Source organism: Psammomys obesus, unplaced genomic scaffold (assembly GCF_907164565.1).
Source record: "Psammomys obesus unplaced genomic scaffold, mPsaObe1.curated_primary_1811, whole genome shotgun sequence".
Lineage (NCBI taxonomy): Eukaryota > Metazoa > Chordata > Mammalia > Rodentia > Muridae > Psammomys > Psammomys obesus.
The window spans coordinates 2,619,448-2,639,147 of NW_026596125.1; the positions used below are offsets into that span (position 1 = coordinate 2,619,448).

Here is a 19,700-nt window from a genome sequence, read left to right on the forward strand (position 1 = left end):
TAGTTTCAGTGTTGAGCCTGGAGAGGATAACTGCAAAGTAGGTTAGTGTCTGACTTGAGAAACGTCCTGGGGTAGGCTGTCCCCAGAAGTCTGTTCTGTGCCTGCTTATCCAGCTCTGGAGGAAAGAGGGCAGAAGGCAGTGCACTGGACACTACGGAAGCACAGCTGGTTGGTCTGGTCTTTGTAGCAGTCCATATTGAGCAATCTTTATTGGCATTATAAAGACCTAAAAGGATCATCTGTGTTTGTCAGTAGAGAATAGATCCGGACATGCCCAAGGAGATCCTGAGCAAGAGCAGAACACAGCTACCTACACACAGATGGTGGCCTTTCCCCGGCTTGGACCTTGACTAAATTAAGTGTTCCTACTTCTGGTTTCCTCAGTCTTCTGTTCCTAACTCTACCAGACCTGTCTTCATGTTCCTGCAAAGTGGCTTGATTGAACAATTTCTTCTCAGTCACAAAAGTCTGTTTACAATGAAGTGGCCTTGGTTAAACCTCAACATTAGCCTAACCCTACGATGTGGGTGATCCTAAAAGAGACTGGACTGCCTGCCGGATATGGGGACATCCTGTTGTCTCTCTTGGCAAAGGTCCTGACAGAGGCTGAGTTTATGTGACCTCAGCTGTCTTCTTGATCTCTTGCTGCTCCACAGTAAAGGCCATCTCTTAATCACTTCTGTGAAACTTGCTCCCCAGCCTCGTAATTGGGGTTTTTGATCCATCAGGAAATGGGGGGGGTGAGGGATCAGGGGCATTAGAAACACCCCCATGTGTGACAGAATGAAGGTAAAGATGCTAAGGAGAGGCTTCAGAGGAAGAGACGTGAGTTCTAAGTGAGGATAAGGTGAAAGGCTGCATTCACCAACCTCTCTGCCAGGCGTGACTTTGACACTTATTTTGAACAGAGCTTTATAGCAGACAGAACTGACTCCATTTGCTGTGTTCCTTGTTCTCTGTCATCTGCACCTTCTAGGCATTTGCAAAGCACCACTTACTTGGGGCCTTGGTCACAGTTCATCCCTAAGTAACTTAGAGCTCCAGAAACTGGGACCTGTGCATCAAGTTTTAAGAAAGATTGAGTCTCCTTGAGTAAGAGAAGGCTTATCTGGCCAGAGCCTTGAGGCCATGAGCACTCTGGAGAGGCCCAGAGCCATCCTAGAGTGCTGCCTTCCCCAGGTGATGGTCTGGCCAGTGGAAGGCTTCCTGAGCAGGTTCTTAGTGCTCCTTGTCAGCAGCCCCTTGTCCTGTGAGTCGGGGCTCCGTGAAGGGCATGGCTCCAGTAAGCTGAGGTATCTGGTGTGTAAGCAGAGCTGGGAGTGCAATAATGGCTTCAGATCAGGTTGTTCCTGAGTCGCTGTTCCTGCTCCAAGGAGAGCTCTGCATTGGGTCTGTAGGAATCTCCTGTGGGCCAAAAGAAGATAGCTGAGTAGGCACACCCCCTGCAGCCTCTCCCCACCAGGGCAGTCATGGGCACAGACACAGTCTGTTATGTGGAAAGGGCCATGCTGGTTCTTTTTTGCTCCCTCCCCACAGGTCTTTTTCTGTGTCCTGGGAACTGGCCACCTTACCTACCTTGTCCCTTGATTTGCACCAGGTACCTCAACAGCAACAGGAGGTTGGGAGTGGAAGGAGAGGTCAGTCATCTCCTCCTCTGGCTGTACAGAGGCAGGGACTGTCCAAGACTGCAATTCCAACCAGTTTCATCCTCCATGGTGCTAGCTGTCTCCTACCTTCTAGATACCCCCTGCCCCAGCAAGCTTGCAGTGGACAGTGGTTTTCCATTCCTTTATTGCTGGGCTCAGTGTCACTCATTTCCTAGTCCTCTAAGGTGATTTGTCGCACAAGTCAGGTGCATTGCAGTCAGCCCTACCATTTTTTGTAAGGGCTCCAGTGGGCCTCTACCTTCTGGCAGTTTTTCTGTCCTCCATCACTGGGTCCCTAGCAGTCTGATTATGGAGGCTCTGTTATCTCCATGTGTGCAGTCCCAATTCCTCTCACATTCTTGTTGCATTCAATGTCAGCAAAGTCTCCTCAGTTACCCAGATGTGAGACGTAAATGTTCCTCCTCTTATTCTCTCTTTTGTTGGTGGGGTTTGTTTTTAAAACAAATGAGGCTAGTGATATAGCTCAGTGATGGGGTGTCTGCCTAGCCTGTGGAAGGCTCTGCCTGTGTGAGCCCAGTACCACAGAGGAAAAAAAGACAAAAACACCTTGGTTTCTTGACTGAAATGGTCCCTAGAAGCCCACGATGTAGGCGTCAGTGTCCATTTCAGAGATGGAGACCAGGAATTACTTGGCATTGCTGAATCAAGGAGGGCCTTGGGATTCTCGGCAGTGCTTTTCTGTCACAATACAGGCCTCCCATGATCCCTTCCTAGAGAGCACTTCACTGACCTGGAAGCTCAAGAGGCTGAGGCAGAGGACTGCCCAAGTTCAAGGTAAGCTGAACTGCCTATCAGGACCCTGTTTCAAACAGGGTCAATTTTTTTTTTAATTAAAAAAAAAAAAATGTGAGGCTGGAGGGCTGGCTCTGCATACGCTGCTCCTGAGGTCCTGAGTTTGGTGGCCAGTACCCAGATTGCAGGGCCTTACAATGGCCTGAAATTCCATTCCAGGGGAATCCAGGGCCTCTGGGCTCCATGGACACTTGCAATTGTGCGCATACCCTCTCATGCACACACAATTAAAAATAAATCTTAGAAAAGTAAAAGCTTGGTTGACATGTCCTCAGTGTCTTGGGTTAGAGAGTGGTCGGAGTAGGTTGAGAAGGCAGTGACATAGAATACTCTTTCCTTCTGTAACTCTCCCTCTCAAAACCCTGCTCAAATACCACTTCCTCTCATCTCTCGTCCCATCTCCAGGTTTTTGCTTGCTCTCCACTTACTTTATACCCTTTGGGGTACTTACCAGGTTAGAGTTACCTGTTCATAAGCCTGTATACCCTCTGCTGCATTGAGTTCCTGGATCCTACTGTCTGACACTGATCAATACACTTGTAGTTCTTCAAACACATTGACAGGCCAGCTCTGCGCCCACACCTCAAATACGTATCCCTTAGCAAGTCTAGGTACTGTTCAACTCTAAGATGGAGAGATTCTGTACAAAAAGCAGTTGCCTCCTTCCTGGGCCCATCTGACACTACAGTCCTCTGCCCCTGTTTGTAGCTGGAGATGAAAGCAGACACTAAGGAAGAAAGAAGTTCAGGAAAACTACAGGAATTGGGGGCAAGTATGGACCGGAAAAATGTTTGTCTTTTGACATAGAAAGTTTCTCTGTGTGGCGCTGGCTGTCCTGGAACTCACTCTTGTAGGCCAGGCTGCCCTCAAACTCAGAGATCCACCTGCCTCTGCCTCCCAAAGTGCTGGGATTAAAGGTGTGCACCCCCACATCCATGCAGGAAAAGGAAATCTTAATGTGGCTTGAGAGGACAAGGAAAGATTCTGAGAGACTGGAAGCCAGTCGGTCATTCTTAGAGGAGTGCAGTTGCTGGGTGGTGAGGTTGATGGTCTGACCAGTGTCACCCCGTCCACAGCCACCTGTACACAGCTAGGTGTTCCTCTAACGTTTCCCAGCTCCCTCGGCTAGACGATTCTGGTGGCACCGTGGCTGAGTTACCTGTATGGCAGTTGTGCAGCCATACGCGCTGCCCGTCATACTTGCAACGGCAGCGCATCATGTTGTTGGAGAAATCTGACTCTGCCACATCGTTTGTGGGGTTCACAACCACCTGCAGTGAAGGAGACAGGAAAGTGCGTGATGTGGTTTCTAAGTGTAAGGTTCTTCACCCCTTACCTAGTATTCTACACAGTGCCCTGATTTGCTGATCCTTAGTTACCCCCACAACATAAGCATCCCTCTTAACATGCAGAGATGAAGCCTAGGAATTGCTCAGTGTCCAACTGAATCAGGACATGAACCCTGAGTCTCGGGGTCCCCTACAACACAGCTCCTAAAAGGAATAGGTAGGTCTGTTGGATCCCGTGGGAAACCACCTTCCTCTGACTCCCAGAGCTTCTGTAAGTGCTGCAGAATCATCCTTACCTGGAAGATATAATCCCCTGGACCCACATCTGTGATATCCACCCACTGGCAATCGATGTCATGCCGGTAGGTGTCCCAGCAGCCTACAGCCACTCCCTGTTCCCCAAAGTTGGCACACGCATATTGCCGCTGAACTCCTGTAAAGGAGAGTACACAATCACCATGGCACCAAGAAGGCGCATGTGATCAAGCACTTTGTGGTCTTTCACAGGCTTTATCAGTTAATCCTCAAACTGGCTGTACCAGTTCAGTGCCGTTCTGCCCATCCACGGGTTTTGGGTCTGTAGTTAAAATTTGCCCAAGTGCAGAAGTCTTGTGCAAACAGCATTCATGACAAAGACTGTTACTTTGGATGCTCTAGTAAAAAATTATGTTGGCCTAGGAAACGTGGTTGGGGATTCTAGCCCTTCTGTGCTAGTTCTGTCCCTCAGCCCTCAGGAGATCTGGTGTTCACCTGGATCCATACTAAAAACAAACTGTGATAAGGAAACACAAGAGCTGCTGAAAGTGTTAAGCCTTTTTAAGGTGGTACAAAGTGCTGGGAATTGAACCTTTGCACAAATTGAAGTTTTTTGAATTGCCTTTAGTGCTATTGCCAAGTTAAAATCTTCAGGAGCTTGGGGATGATGGGCAAGGAAGAGAGCTTGGCCTCAAAGGTACTTGAGAAATCCTTTCTGAGTATATCATGAATAAGAACGCACGAACCTGTGGGGCAGTTGGTATCCTCTAGACAGAAGCTGGCCTTGTGCCCCTCCGCCACTTTGGAGCCATTGAGCGTGAGCAGGTCATAATGGGTGAAGACCTCAATGCTGTGATAATGCCTGAGGAAGAAGCAGAGCTGTCAGCCCCACAGCAACAGGAGTTGTCTTCTGGAGAGGTTGGCAGGGAAAGCTGAGGCCCCATCATTACCCAGCGAGGAAAGTATAATAACAGGGCAGTGTCCTCCCTCCCAAACCCAAGATGAGCATGGTCACAGACTCCTTTGCTGGCATCTCTGCCAGGCAACAAGGTGCAGCTGTCCCCTTTACTTGGTATCTTAATTCAGATAGAAGAGGTACAAACTGCCTCTGGAGGCCTTCCAAAGGCTGGGACCTTGGCTGCAGGGTCCAAGGCAGAAGGGGGCAGGGCTATTGGCCCAGAGATGCCCTAGTAGTGAAGAAGATAGGGAGAGAGTTTACTCTCCTCCATCAGCCTGGAACCAAATTGTTACTGTATTTTCCAATCCAGTGGTAATGACAGCTCTGTGCATGCTACAGGAAAAGGTGCTTATTAACTCAGGCAAGGCCAAGTCCTCAAATCACTGCCCATTCCTCTCGGCTTTCCCTACACACAGCTATGTCCTGAAAGAAAATAGTACATTTCCCCTTCTACCCTGTCTCCGTCACAGGCATTGCCTCTCCTCTTTCTGGTCTGCAGGTTTCTTACAAGAAAGGATGCTCATTGTCTCTTGCACCAGTCTGTTCCCCGTCATTCCCAATGTCTTCCGCAGAATGAGCATCCTGTTTTGGGGTCTCCACATTTCTGCAGTCCCCACTAAACTTTGCTTCTGAAGACAGGGGCTACCTTAGGTCCAATATGGGGAAAGTGTGGAATACCATGCCAGCAGAGACCAACCGCTAGCAAACATGTCTCTCCAGATTACTGGTGTGGGCAACTGGCCGCCTACGCACCATCCACACAGGTGCACCTAAGGAGGATGTAAGGGGTGGGGAGCCGGTAGATGTTATAGGGATCCCCTTGACTCTTGGGGGCAAGGCTAGCCAAGTGGCTAGAACGGCCACTGGCTTGTCTATTTCCATTACCAGTTTACTCAAGGAGAAGAGAAATCAAACTTTAATCCCTGGACTCGACTTTTTGTCCCTCATGCTCTTGAGCCAACTATGGCAGATACTAACCTGTGGCACTGGTGCCAAATCCAGCTGTGGCGTCCAGCCTTGGGACGGAAGTCGGCCCGGCCAAGGTTGTAGATCTGTGAGGAGAAGCGCAGCAAGCGTCGGTGTCCGTAGGGCCAGTCCATGTAGTCAGCAGACTTCGAGAGGCAGTTTTCCTCATGGGCACAGTACAGCATGCTGAGCGGACGATCCTCCAAGTAGGCCGTCTCTTGTACCAGCTGGGCATTCATCACAAGGTCTGGAGCATCTGTGGCAAGGGGCGAGGCGGGAGGCAGGTTACCCCTGGGCTGCTCCAGCATGAGCAGACTTGCCCCCGGACTATTGAAGGAGCACAGGGAGGACAACTGAGTCAGGAGATGTGAGTTAAGTAATGGGGAGCAGCCCATTGCTTCCACCTGGGAGGTTGCTCCTTCGTCATGGTTAAGGTTGCTAGTTGGAGCCAACATTCATTCTTGGCTGTTTCTGACTGAGTTCAGTCACCAGCTCTGTGACTGCCCAATGTTTCTTGTCTCGTTTTTGTCATCTATAAGGTGGGACTCGTATTGGTAACATTAATAGGTAGCTTCTGTAATGTGCTTAGAGCATTGTCTGGCCTGCAGTAAACAGGAAATGCATGTAAACTATATTTCTTTTGTAAAATGCTTTTCATCTTTCAAAGGGCCTTTGTGTAGCTTACTGGGTAAAAACCTCTCAAAGGCTTCGCTGACACCTCATTTGGTTGTTTCAGCCAAGCCCCTGCCTTTCCCTGGGCCTCAATCTCTCAGTATTTGTTGGGCAGGAGTGAGGAACGGAAGGGAAAGTTGAAGGACTTGGTCTTGGAGCCTGACCTTCAACTGTGTCTGCTGAGCTGTGGTTCTGTGTTCCCTCTAGGTGGTCCTTTCTAGCCTAACCACTTCCACACTGTCTCCATGCATTCGTTTCTCAGGCATCCAGGTTATCTCCAGTGCCTGTCTGCATGCAGAAGTCCAACCTGAGGTTGGCAAGGTGGTCCAGCCAGAAAAAGTGCATGCCATGCAAACGCAATGACCTGAGTTCAATACTTGGAATTGAAGTGGAAGAAGAGAACTGATTCCCAAAAGTTACACAAATACGTACTCAACAACAAGAATAATTTTAAAAGAATTTTTAAAAAATTCCAGTGTGCCTAAGTCTCACTAGGCAGCTCAGCCTTCTGAAGCCTCTACCATCATTGTCCTCCAAGTGTCAGTACTGGTATGGAGCGCTCCGTTGCTGTTGCTGTGTAACCTTAAAAGAGAAAAGGGCCCTTTCTCACAAATGCTGGGGGTTTAGGTATCTGGGGTTAAGGCTGTGTGCTGATGAGAGTGGATGGGAACACTGGCTTATTTCACTGGCTGGGCTTGGAGCAAGCTATGCTACATGGTGCCTGTCATGTCACTAAACATGCACTTAAAATTCCTGTGGCTTATGATGGGGAGAGCCAGGATATGGCCACTGACAGACCTGAGCTCCTTCAGGAAAGGAGAGCTTGCAGAGAGAGTGAGGGGGCAGCACAAATACTATGAGAAGAGAGAGACGGGGTGAGGGGGTGAGTAGAGGTTGCTAGTCAGCCACCTGCCTGCTGTTATCGCCAAGTGTGCTCAATATGACATCTGCGCTGGAGGTGACTAAAATCCAAGGTTGCCAACAGCAGCATGCTGTGAGGTCTGGTTGCAGAGGGTACCACGGACATCTTGTCTCTCTTCAGGGGAGCGTGAGAAGGATGGGGCCAGGGCTCTCCCCAGGGTGTGCTACACAGAGGGCTCACTGACAGGTTAAGATGTCTTGGGGTTGGAGCGCGGCTGGTAAGGTCAAGTGGCCTCTGGGGTTGGTGCCAGCCTGCAGCCTTTGGTCTGGATGTAATTATCTTGGCTCAGGGCTTGTTGGTCAATGTCAAACAGATGCTGCTGTCCTGAGAATCTGGGTCTGTGGGACAAACTCTTGCCACAAAATTTTCTTGCCCTCAAGCCTTTTGGGTAAATGCCACAGTTTGCAAGGGAACCCCCACAGCTTGGCCTTAGGCTTTGGTATGCCTCACATTTTTTTTGAATCCTCTACAGTGTTATTTCCAAGTATTCGCTATAAACAACAACAAATTCATTTTATGTTGTAACTCAGCCCACAGACAGCTCTGAGAAAAACCATTACCCTCACTAAATGTAATAGACTGCCACATCTTCTATTCTGTTCCACTCTTAAAACTGTTGTTCACAGTCCCCAAATTGAAAAATCCTTTTCTAGCTCCTTGTGCTTTTGTGTTTTCTCAATTTTCATTCTCACAATGACTCCATGAGGGAGGTGGGTAGGGCGGCTTTGCATCTGGATATGAGAGATGGCTCCGCAGCACAGCTGGAGAATGGTGGAACTGTTGTGTCCGCTCCCTGACCCTGCCACTCACCCGGCCATTACTCACTGTTCATGCAGGCGACTCCCGCTGAGAAGCGTCCTGACCCGTGGGAACAGTGCACAGGCCCGTGCCTCTGACACTGCTGAAGGGCCATCTCTGTGCCTGAGCAGCGAACCCCACTCATCACCACTTCTTTGGCCTCTGGTGTCCCCTGCCAGTACCAGGTGTCCTAGGAAGATAGCCATCGTCATCCCATCAGAACAGAGAGGTACCACAAGGCAAGGCATCATTCTGATGCCTCCATCATACATCCCCACCAGACCAGACCAGCTCAGGCCTTAAAATCTTTACAGATGCCCTCATGGGCAATCCTATCGCATGTGGATCCCTCTGGCATTGAGTTTCTTTATGTAATTGGGGCAATGCCCTGCTGCCCCAGTACTCTGTGCCCCACCCATGGCTAAGAGGCAGCTCTGCTGTTTGAGCAGGACAAGCCTGACCCCCTCATCCCTACATGAGGGAGTGTGTCCCCATTCCCAGATGTTCCTCACATCCCAGCCAAGGCAGAGCGAGGCCTCTGAGAGAAGCTTGCCTTTGCACAGCCCAGCAGGCCTGTTGTGTGCTCACATATAGTGGTTTTTCCTCTGCCTCCTCCTCTACCCTTGACCTTTGCAGCCCTCTCCCTGGAGAGCATACTGCAAACCCTGGCTCCACATTTCCTCAATTGAGTCAAACTTTCGCTGCCCACAAACTTTTCTATGGGCTACTTATTCCTCTTCCTCCTTATCTAGGTAACTTCAGTTCATGGTTCCTGCAGGTGAAACTGTATAGCAGGCCATTTGAACAGCCTTTCCTCAGCTGTGCTTCCATCTGCACATCACCTTCCAACACCTTCCAGTTGGTGCCACCTTCCAGTTGGTGGCAACCCATAGCTTCACTCAGTGAGTAACTGCTACAGGAATGAATGGCTAGCAGCTCTGGCAAAGTCCTGCCCTCCCAGGAGCCAGGCTGGGGCCTACCTTGATAGCAAAGTTGGCAAATCCCAGACCAAGCTGTCGGCAGGTCACCATGGCTTCAGTGAGCCCCCAGTGGTCACTGCATACAGTCCCCCAGCGTGGGACCCCGTTCATCTCCACCAGCACTTCCACTACTCCCTCTTCGGGGTTGCGCCCCCCAGCCAAGCGCACCTGTAACAGTCAGAGGCATGTAAGGGGAGAAGCCAGGATTGCTAGCTGGGAGGGCCACTGGATCAGTGTAGAGTGGTCCTACACCAGACACTCCCCCTCTGTCTCCCATACTGTGAGCTTAGTGCATCAGCTAGTGTGTGATATCCCTGCGTGCAAGAGAAATCCATGCCAGGGGCTTCTGCCCTGGGCCTTACCTTCCTCCTACCTAACATTTCCCACCATTAGTGATAACTCAGTTTACTAAGGGCATTCATATCTGCCACCTCGTCAACCCATTAGAGAGTTAACACCATTTTCCAGGACCGACACCTTGCCCACATCCTTCAGTGCCACTCCTCAGCACTGCTTGATGATGGCTCTGGCTAGAGGCACTTTTTTTTTCTCTCCCCCTCCCTCTCAGCTCTTCTCAAGACCTGGGAGTGTGGACCAGTGTGTGGACCAGTAAGACCCCAAGTCCCTCTGCCATCTTGTGGGACTACATGGGGCCAGGTGACCAAGAAAGAGAGCTCTTAAGGCTAGCCCCAGACCCCTGCCTGAGGACATACTCAGACCTAAACTCACCTGGTTCTGGAAGCCCATGTCAGGGATGTTGCACCTCACCGCAGCATCGTTCACATGTTGACAACCATTCTGAGACCCTTCCAGGGCAAGGCAGTCTCCGAGGGTCCTCTCGTACCCCCTGCAGCGCACCTCACTCAGGTGGATAGGCCCCAGCCCTGCAGGGGAGAGTACCTTGTGAAGCTCCTTCTCTGTAAACCACACCCGAGCCTTCCCCTCCCTGAGAAGTGAACTTCCTCTTCAGGGCTGCCGAGAGCCAGTGCACATCTGGGCCCTTTCACACACCCCAGACCTCCTTGGCTCACCTTGGCCCAGCTGGGCCCCAAAAAGGGCCTCCCGGGCAGAGCCAAAGCCAAGCTGACGACACACAACGCTGGCTGAGATGAGGTTCCACCCGTGGTCACAGACTGTGCCCCACTGGCGGTTCATGAGCACTTCCACACGGCCCTCGCCAACCTGAGCCCCAGATCGCAGGCGCACCTTCAGCTCCTGCTGAGGAGGAGAAAGCAGACCTCAGGGGTGGGCCTCAGGGTGGGCTCCTGCAAGCTTGATGGGCCAGAGCCAAGGCCCAGTTTCCAGTGCTGCCTATGACTTCCCTTAGCTACTTCTTCATAGACCTTCATAGATGCTTCTTCAGTGGCATGTGGGGAGCGGTGGGGTGGCTTACTAGCACTCTCTCACCTACTTTTTTAATTTTTATTTTTTCATATTAATTACAGTTTATTTGCTTTGAATCCCAGCTGTAGCTCCCTCTCTTATTACCTCCCAATCCCACCCTCTCTCTCTCATCTCCTCCCATGCTCCTCTCTAAGTCCACTGATAGGGGAGGTCCTCCTCCCCTTCCATCTGACCTTAGCTTATCAGGTCTCTTCAGGACTGGCTGCAATCACCTACTTTTTAAACAAAAGGCTGGGCTCAGTTTCAATACCCTTCACCCTCAATGGACTGCAACTACAGTTTAATTACTGTTTTCACGGTTACCTTCTATCCACAGCAAGTGATGTGAACTTTCCATCTATAGGGAGGATGATAAATGACCTCCTTTAAAAAAAAAATCTCAAGGTTTTTCATTCTGTGAGCCAGCTCCCTTCTCCCCTCATATGGTTCTTCTCTCCTCTACCTACTGGGCAGGGTACTTCTGAGAGGGACCCACACCTTCAGGTTGGTCACCCTGGGGGCTTACCTCTGCACGGGATTCCTTGTGCCTGGGCTTTGGCTTCTGGGGATGAAATCGGGGCCCTGGCACACAGCTGACCACAGCATGCATGCCACCTGGACAGGCTGGCCGAAGCTTGCCCCTTCCTGGAGCCACCTGTACCTGGCACTTGGCCAAGTGGGGCTCTGTCCCCAGACAGTCAACCCGGTGAATCCAAAAGGAATTCTTTTTTGTCAGGCTGTTCAGCCTGGAGGACAAGAAAATATGGGTGGAGGAGGGCTTGAATGGGGATGAGGGAGCTGAGGGGAGATAGAGGGAGGAAAATAAAAAAGGAAGAGGGATCAGGGGAGGAGGGAGGAGCACTTCCTGCCATACCCCTGGCTCTCTAATGTACTGCTCCTTACCTAGACTTGGGATCCTTCATCTTCAGATTCCAGACTTTTCTGTGGTAAAGAAAACAGGTAGGGTAGGGGGTGCAGGCACCGTGGCTCCTCAGTTCTGAAGTTTGTAGCAGATTAAACAGCTTAGAGATGGTTTCCCGGATCTTACTTCAGTACTGAGGTGTGCAGCAGCCTGATAGGATAGCCACCCCACATAGAATGATGAGCACTCCTCCACTGCACGGGGAAGGCAAGCAAGGTGCCTTGGCTCATTCTTAAGTCTCCACTGTGCTTCCATGGAATAAGTGACTCACATTCTTGCCCACACCCCCAGTCCAAATGAAGCGATCCTTTAGGGAGTCCCTGAGAGAAGATATCTGGGAAAGGTCCCAGAACAGTGGAAGCTGAGAGCCTTGTTGGAAGGTTGGGGGTGGGGGGAAGACTCCTAACCCAGGCTGTAATCAGGGCCACTCTGCTGAAGTGTGAGGTGAACAAGTCGGCGGGGCTGATTCGCCATTACTAGGTAGCAAGGAGCCAGGGAGCCATGTCCCTTCATCCCCATGGATAGAGCCACATCACTGCTCACCATGCTCTTTTTTTTTTTAATCTTTACATTTTTTATTTTAATTAAAATCACTTTATTCACTTTGTATCCGCCCCCCCCCCCCCGTGGCCCCTTCCCTCCTCCCCACCCTCTCTCCTCCTTCTCCATGCATGGCCCTCCCCAAGTCCACTGATAGGGGAGGTCTTCCTCTCCTTCCTTCTGATCCTAGTCAATTAGGTCTCATCAGGAGTAGCTGCACCGTCTTCCTCTGTGGCCTGGTAAGGCTGCTCCCCCCTCAGGGGGAAGTGATCAAAGAGCAGGCCAATCAGTTCCTGTCAGAGACAGTCCCTGTTCCTGTTACTAGGGAACCCACTTGGACACTGAGCTGCCATGGGCTACATCTGTGCAGGGTTCTAGTTCACCATAAACTAGTTCATCTTTATTCAAGGTCCTCTAAGCCAGAACAAGGGACTGGCAGCTGTCTAGTAGTGTGGCAACCCAACATGGGTGGGGCAGGCCCCCAGGGAGAGACCTCAGCCTTGAATACTTAAGGGTGTCACTGACACAGCTGGTGGGACTGGGCTTGCGGCAGTTATTTAGGGAGCTGATGTAATCTTCTGTGACAGTTTGGCCACGTTTCTGACAGAGTATTTTTATGTCTCCTTTACCCAAACTTCCCACCCCAGGCCTTGTTTGTATGCAACCCAGTTATAATCTGGCTGTAGACAGAGCAGGAGTTCCCTGGACAGCAGGGTCCCAGCAGAGGATGGTTGGGGACCATGCACCCCAACAAAGGCCCCCAGCTAGTTCCTGGTGGAGCCAAGACAAAGGGGCATGTTGTCTACACATGTGGGCCACACTGTAAGGCTCTTCAGTTAGAGCCTTTAATCAGGGACACGAAGTTTCTACCCAACTGTGCTGTCACTGCACCTCTGTCAGTTCTTTCTGTTGGGTTGGCAAACATGATGTTTACTTTCTGACCACTTCTAGATGATTCTCCGGACCCTAGAGTTCCTTTCTCACTCCTAGCAAGTCCAAGAGATGACCTCGATTGGGCTGTTTTCTCTCAGTCCAACATGTGTGGGCTGCCCTGCCACAGACCCCCACCCTCAGCAACATGTCCCTCCAGAATCTCACGGAACCCTACAGGGTTTACACACACACACACACACACACACACACACACACACACACCACACTACACACCACACACATGTCCAGCCTGGCAGCCCTGCCCCTCCTACCTGTAGTAGTGGCTGTTGACAGGTACCTGGCTAGGAAAGCCCAGCATCCCGCACACGACCCGGCTGTTGTTCATGGTCCAGCCCTGGTCACACACCTGCCTCCAGTGGCCCTCGTACCGTACCTCCACGGCCCCCTCAGCCACCGGGCTATGCCTTTTGGCACTGGCGAGGATGGGTTTGAGCCGCACCTCTTCCAGCCGCCGGCCCTGCAAGGCATAGAGTCACCTTACCATAGGCCATGTCCCTGGAGTCTGGGGCCTCCTGTGGGCCACTGCAGATATCCCTGAGAAAGCCAGGCTCCTGCCCCTCATTGTCAGGCCCAGAGCGCAGGAGGTATTTGCTGATGGCTCTAGGGGAAAGTGGAAGCCAAGGTCTTGGTTTATTTACAGACTCTCTTCCTCCTGGAATCTATCAAACTGGGATCAGGGCAGGAGGCCTTGGCATTTGCTGGGCATGGAGGGGTCTTCTTTGTGCCACCCTGAAAAGAGCTGAAATGGGCAAGAATATTGCTTAAGACTAACCCTTGTCTTGTTGGGTCCACAGGACCCACTACCTCTAGCCATGAGTGACTTAAACCAGTGTGGAGCTCCCTCCACCCCCACCCCATGGTGGCCCATTGTAGATCCAGTGTGCCAGGTCCAGCTGTCCTCAGGCAGAGGCTGCCTGGTAAGCAGAGAGTGGGAGCCAGCTCCCTGCCCTGCCCATTGCTGTTGTTTGGCTTGCGCTGTTTTTAGCTTGGGGTTGTTTGTGCTTAGGAAGAGGCAGCAATTGTGGCCAAGCCTTGTGGGTGACGCAGCCCCCTTGCCCCACGTCTGCCTCCCTCATGGGGAGCAGCTTCTGAGGTTCCCACCAGGCCTAGCCTCTGGTCCCCTGCCTGGCTCTGCATTAAGCTGGGATCAGGATTACTGCTCAGCCCAAGCACTGTTCATTCCTTTCCTTCCCCCAGGCTCACTCTGCAGGAGGCTTTTGGCCTGTCCAACCCTCTGCTCAGGACCAGACCTGGAAAGCTGCCTCACCTGGGGCCCCAGGGCATTGGAGACCTTCTCAGAGTGGTATCCACGCTGGCGCTGTGGGTGGCATACCACCCCAACATCTTCTGAGTGTCTGCAGTCACTGACTCCCCAGCCGTTAGAGCCACACTGGTCCAGCGAGCTCTCAGTGCCCAAACAACGCACATTGTCCAGCCAGATGGGGCCTGAGGGGAAAGGAAGAGGAGCTCAAGGATGGGGAGATGACAGTCTTTTCTCGGATGGCACCCTACACTCTCAAGCACTGGGGAGCAAGGGAGGAAGGGAGTTGGTTCTCTGGGGCTTAGTGTCCAAACCTCTGCCCACTGCTTCCTCTTGGTGTCAGGTCCACAGAAACTGTTTCTGGAAAATGGCAGGGAGATCTAGTGACTGATGCCTAGTCCATCTGTCTACCCTTCTGTCCTGAGCATCCACTACATGCAAATCACTATGCTCAGAAAAGTTAGACTTAGTGATGGTGGCACTGGTGACCTCATTCCTTGAGTGAAGGGAAGGTAGAGCAGAGGTCATCTGCAGCTATACTCAGGAAGTGCCTCCTCAGGAGCCCAGTCCTGAGAGGAAGAAGCTGGCCCCCATCTCTTTGCATCCTGTGGGGCAGTCTGTCATGGCCACTCACCCTCCCCTTGACCATACTTGGCACTGTGTGCCCAGGTCAAGGCTGACTCAAAGCCCAGCTGTCGGCAGGCCACCGTAGCCTCCTGGAGAGCGAAGTCATCATCACACACGGTGCCCCACTGGCCCTGGTGCAGCACCTCCAGGCGTCCTTCTCCTGGCCTGTTTGCCGGCCCCACCAGCCTGAGCTTCTTGGTGCCTGATGGCTGTGGCCTGCTGGAAGGGGCTTGGCCCAGCAACAGAAGCAGGAACAGAGAGAAGGCGGCCAGTGGGGGCTGCATCATGGTGGCTTCAGGGGCACCTGGAGAAGAAAAGAGCAGTGGTCACCACCTCCACCCAAGGAGAGTAGGCAGGAAGAGGAGAGGCCTACTCACCAAAGACAGTCCCTGGATCCGCCAGGGGTGCCCTCAGGTCAGAAACATCTGCCTACCCCTAGCACCCTGTCTGCCCTCTGATGTTCCCAGCACGCCAAGTAAAAGGTAACCCGCTCCTCCCCAGTACACAAAAGGAGGTATGTGAATGCTGATGGGAAGGACTATCCAGGGCTCTTCTACCACTGCTGTGTGGCCTGGCCAAGTCTCTCACATTTCAGGCCCTGGTTCCTTAATTCCGAGGTGAGGAGGCTGAACTAAATATCACCTGCTGTCTCCTCCAGCTTGGGTGGTTGTCGATGCAGCCACAGCCCGGCCCATACAGCAGTATGGCTCACACATCGGTTACAGCAATTTTGGGGAGGGGCTTTGCTTTGATCCACTTCTTAAGCTGGGTGTAGGGGCATGGTAGTGAAGACAGTAAGTACTCTCCCCACCTTCACCTCACATAGATTTAGAGTTGGGGGAGGCCTTTAAAGAAGAGGTGTGTAAACTGAGCTTGGCAGCTCCCATATATAATCCCAGTACTTGGGAGATAGAGGCAGGAGGATCAAGTGTTCAAGGTCAGCCTGTTACATGGTGAGTTCAAGACCAGCCTGGGCCACGTGAGACCCTGTCCCCAAAAACCAGCTAACCAAAGAAAGAAAGAAACATAAACAATAGAGAAGGGACCACCTGACTTGGGTCTTGTTAGATGAAGAGGAGTTCTCTCTGGCTGGAAAGGGCAGATTCCAGCTGGAGAGGACAGGGTGGTTAAGCAGGGGAGACAGAAAGAGCAGGAAGAGTAGGCACCCATCTCCCATCTCTGCTTGATATTTGAAGGGGGAGGGCCAGGTAGTCGAGAATGATCGAGAGCCCTGTGCACCTAGAGGAGTATTTCCCCTTCATCTCATCACAATGAGAAGCCCTGGGGGTTCCGGTAGAGAGACATACACAGGAGGGAGAGCCAAGATGGACCCCTCACCACTTCAGCAGCTGTAGTCAAAGGGATGAGCTGGATCTGAAGAGAGCTACTTAGAGTCCCTGAGGCCACCACTGCAGATTCTCCTCCACCCTGGCTCTGGAGGTCAGCATAGGAGAGGGTGGAGAAGATTGATACCCTGCCAATACTTGTGTCTTCTGAGTGATAACAAAACAAAACAAAAAAACAGAATCTTGCTATAGAGCTAGAGCTGGTCTTGAGCTTGGGACCCTCCTACTTCCCAACTCCTGGGATTACAGGAAGTGTCAGTACAGCTGACTTCCTAGGGATTTTCTGTTAAGAACAAGGATTGAGGCACAGAAGTGGAGCATTAAACATTTCTCCTTACCCTCACCACACACAGGGAAGGGGAACTGAGAAAGCTTTTAAAGGCATAACAGGTCAGCCAGGAAAGAGAGCATCTGCATGTAATCCCGAAAGAGAGCGTCTGCATGTAATCCCAGCACTCAGGAGGCAGAGGCAGGAAGATCAAAAGTTGAAGGTCAGCCTTAGCTACCTGGCACCCCTGCTCATGGGGGGAGCACTCAGCTCATCAGCCAGAGCAGAGAAGGTCTGAGGCTCTGCCACTCCTGTCCCCACGGTTGGCATCCAGGTGAGAGTCACTCCTATTCCTCCAGGACCCAGCACTGCCCCAAACCCCATAGCCTTGATCAGTGCAAGGCTGGGTGGAAGAGAATAGAAATATACCAGATGGCGTTGGGGAATGAGGCTCCATAGGAATGAGGACTTCCTGTTGTATTCCCAGTACCCAGAATGGTGCCCAATGTGAAAGTGGCACTTTAAACCATCTGTGGTTGACTGCATGGGAGGTGCCATCGCATGAGGCTTGAGTCTAGACATGGGAGTCAGACTGCCTGGGTTCAAACTCCTCCTCCTCACTAGCATAGGAGACAACTTTGCACCTCAGTATCTCCCCTCTATAAAATAGGGGTGATAACAACATCTGTACCCACCAAACCAATAAGACTGTTCACTGCGTGGACACGTGCCAGTCCCTAAGAAGAGTAGCTGGCAGCAGTGACCCATCAATACCGCTACAGCAGCTTGGTAGAACTGCCAATCTCCACTCTTTAACTGTGGGTCCCTAGACTCAACCCTGTCCCTTCCACCTACATTATGAGGCCAGGTTCCTCCCATCCCCGCACACTGGCCTGGTTGCACTTTCTTCCAGATGACAACACTGACCTGCCACTCCACACTTGGGGACCCTGGAGGCTCCTAGCTGGTTGTCACCAGAATGCTCTCTGCTGCCTCTCATGTCCCCTTTCTCTCCTCTGTGCTCTCCTGAGGAGGGGATCACCAGGGCTTGAGCCACACCAGAGTTACCCCAGAGAGTGCGTCTCCTCGCCAAGTGACAAGAGATGGGAAGAACTGGCTCATAGCATGGAGTCCCTGGGTCTAGGCTGAGAGGTGACCCTGCACTACTACTGCTAGGAGGCGGTGATCATGTCAAAAATCTGAGTTTCCTCTCTTGGTACCCCGGTTTGCACACATGTAAAATGGGAAGTGATCCTGGAGTGTAACATGCTATTGGGGGGGGTCTCTGATGCTCTAGGCTGTTTTACTTTGTAACTTATGGCTAAAGTCCCCCAGAATGGAGGAGGTCTCCTCAGAAGCCACAGGCCTGCAGGCTCCTTGCCTGGAGACAGGAGTGGGCCACGAAGTCCTGGCCTCTAAGCCAGGGCAGTGCCCTTCCTTTCATGCTACTAGGAGGCAGACCCTGCAAGAGGTCCTATCCATTCACTCACACCAAACTCTTCATCTCACTGCTCCCGAGACAGAGCCTTCATCTCCCAGTGCCCAAGTTTTTACTCCTATTGCTCTTCCTACGCAGACTGTTAAACTCCTACACACACTTCAACACTCAGCTTAAATGTTACTCCCTCCAGTAAGGCTTCCCAGTATCCTATTCATTCCCACAGAACTGAGTACAAGAGGATGGCTGGGCTGAGAATTAGGCCTCAGAGAAGGAAGCAGTACGTTCTTCCCTCAACGGAAGAAGGGAAGCGGTGTGGGGGGTGGGGAGAGAATAGGAATGAGTTTAGAAACATGTCTGAATAGGCATCTCCATTTCACAGATGGAAAGGGCAGGCAGAAGGCGTGAGCTTGGCTGGCCAGAATTCAGACAGGCCACCTGGCTACAGGCTGGGCTCTCAAAACCACAAGAGTGAAGAGTGACTGATGTTGGCCGGGGGGGTGGAGGTGGGGAGGGGTGGAGAGGAAGGCTGACTGGAATTCCACCTTCTTGCTGGTTATGACTCAGGCTCCAGTGTGAGGTGTAGGAAGGGACCAGCCAGAGTGCTGCCAAGTGGCAGCTCCAGGACCCTGGCAGCTCCAGGATGAGCACCTGGCCCAGGTGCTGCCAGGGGACACAGGCATCTGGCCTGGCCTGGCAAGTAGGGAAGACTGGAGAGGGTGATTGCCCAAAAGAGCATGGGAGAGCTGTCCTGGGACCCCAGCTGTGGGTCGCTCCTATCCTGTCTCTGTAGCTCTCTGGGCCCTGGTATAGGCCCTGCACCCTTATTGTATCATTGCTGTGGGTAGAGCAGAGCCTGCCAATAGGCCCCCACCTGCATAGCGCTGGGGATGGGGTGGGGGCAGGGTTAAAGCCCTCTGCCTCCATTCCCTCTTTCACCTCATCTCCAGCAGTCAGCTCTGGGGTGGCAGTTGGTGGAGCGCAGCTCTGCCCTAGCGCTTAGTACAGGAGAGACATCTGGTCCTATTTTACTCAGACCCCAGCGTTCTTGCAGGGTGAGAAATGGTTACACAGCGTGTTCACAAACCTAACACGCAGACTCCCTTGGGCCAGGGCGCACCACCCCGTGCAGCCTTGAACATGAGCTCCCCGCAGCTCCCTCAACATGGGCACTTGTCCAGTGGGGAAGCAGGTTGTGACCCACCGGAGGCTAGGCTGACTTGCCCATGGGGTCCCCCATCCCTCCGAGCCCCAAGGAATCCTCAGAGGCCTGCCCACCCGTTAGAGACCGAAGTAAAGACAGACAGCAAAAGGCAGGCCGGGGATCGCGTCAGGCAGGAGCTCACCGGCTGGATCCAGAGGTTGGGGCTGGGCCGGGCGCCGCCGCCGAGCAGCGCTAACGGGCCTCTCGGGGCGCCCTGGGGGCTTTTTATCCACCAGCCTCCCGCCCCCAGTCGGGGCCTTCCCGGGGGAGGCAGCAGGCCCCGCCCCGGGCGCGCCTGTGTGCACTGGCGCCCCGCCCGGCCTGCCATCAGCCAGGCGCGCAGCTCGGGACAGGGCCAAGCTGGGAAGTCCTGGGAGCTGCGGGGAGCGCGGGGCAGAGGGTCTGACGGAGTCCCGGGAGAAGCGCGGTGGGGACAGCGTCGAGTGGCCAGGATCCGG

General features: G+C 52.5%; 1 protein-coding gene across 2 annotated transcripts; it reads right to left on the minus strand.

Moving 5' to 3' along the window:
* Positions 1-173: 173 nt before the first annotated feature.
* Positions 174-19,445, minus strand: Loxl4 (lysyl oxidase like 4). 2 transcript variants are annotated; one of them, XM_055630122.1, is made up of 15 exons: positions 19,385-19,445; positions 14,994-15,290; positions 14,366-14,544; positions 13,350-13,555; positions 11,586-11,624; positions 11,209-11,428; positions 10,331-10,514; positions 10,029-10,183; positions 9,300-9,467; positions 8,347-8,509; positions 5,940-6,183; positions 4,750-4,865; positions 4,045-4,181; positions 3,619-3,730; positions 174-1,404 (listed from the first exon to the last, which is right to left on the minus strand). In XM_055630122.1, exons 2-15 carry the CDS (start codon positions 15,271-15,273, stop codon positions 1,334-1,336), a joined length of 2,274 nt encoding a protein of 757 aa, XP_055486097.1. In that variant the 5' UTR covers positions 15,274-15,290; positions 19,385-19,445; the 3' UTR covers positions 174-1,333. The 2 variants fall into 2 exon arrangements, with proteins under 2 accessions (XP_055486097.1, XP_055486096.1); XM_055630121.1 differs by having other exon boundaries at positions 10,331-10,517.
* Positions 19,446-19,700: the final 255 nt, after the last annotated feature.

What these genes read in the sequence shown, in the direction of transcription:
- Loxl4 (XM_055630121.1), bottom strand. Translation starts at nt 15,273, where the DNA reads ATGATGCAGCCCCCACTGGCCGCCTTCTCTCTGTTCCTGCTTCTGTTG. An exon ending in GTCAACAGCCACTACTACAG is followed by an intron (nt 11,625 to 13,349) that starts GTAGGAGGGGCA and finishes TCTTTACCACAG; the next exon opens with AAAAGTCTGGAATCTGAAGA. An exon ending in ACATGGGCTTCCAGAACCAG is followed by an intron (nt 9,468 to 10,028) that starts GTGAGTTTAGGT and finishes TGACTGTTACAG; the next exon opens with GTGCGCTTGGCTGGGGGGCG.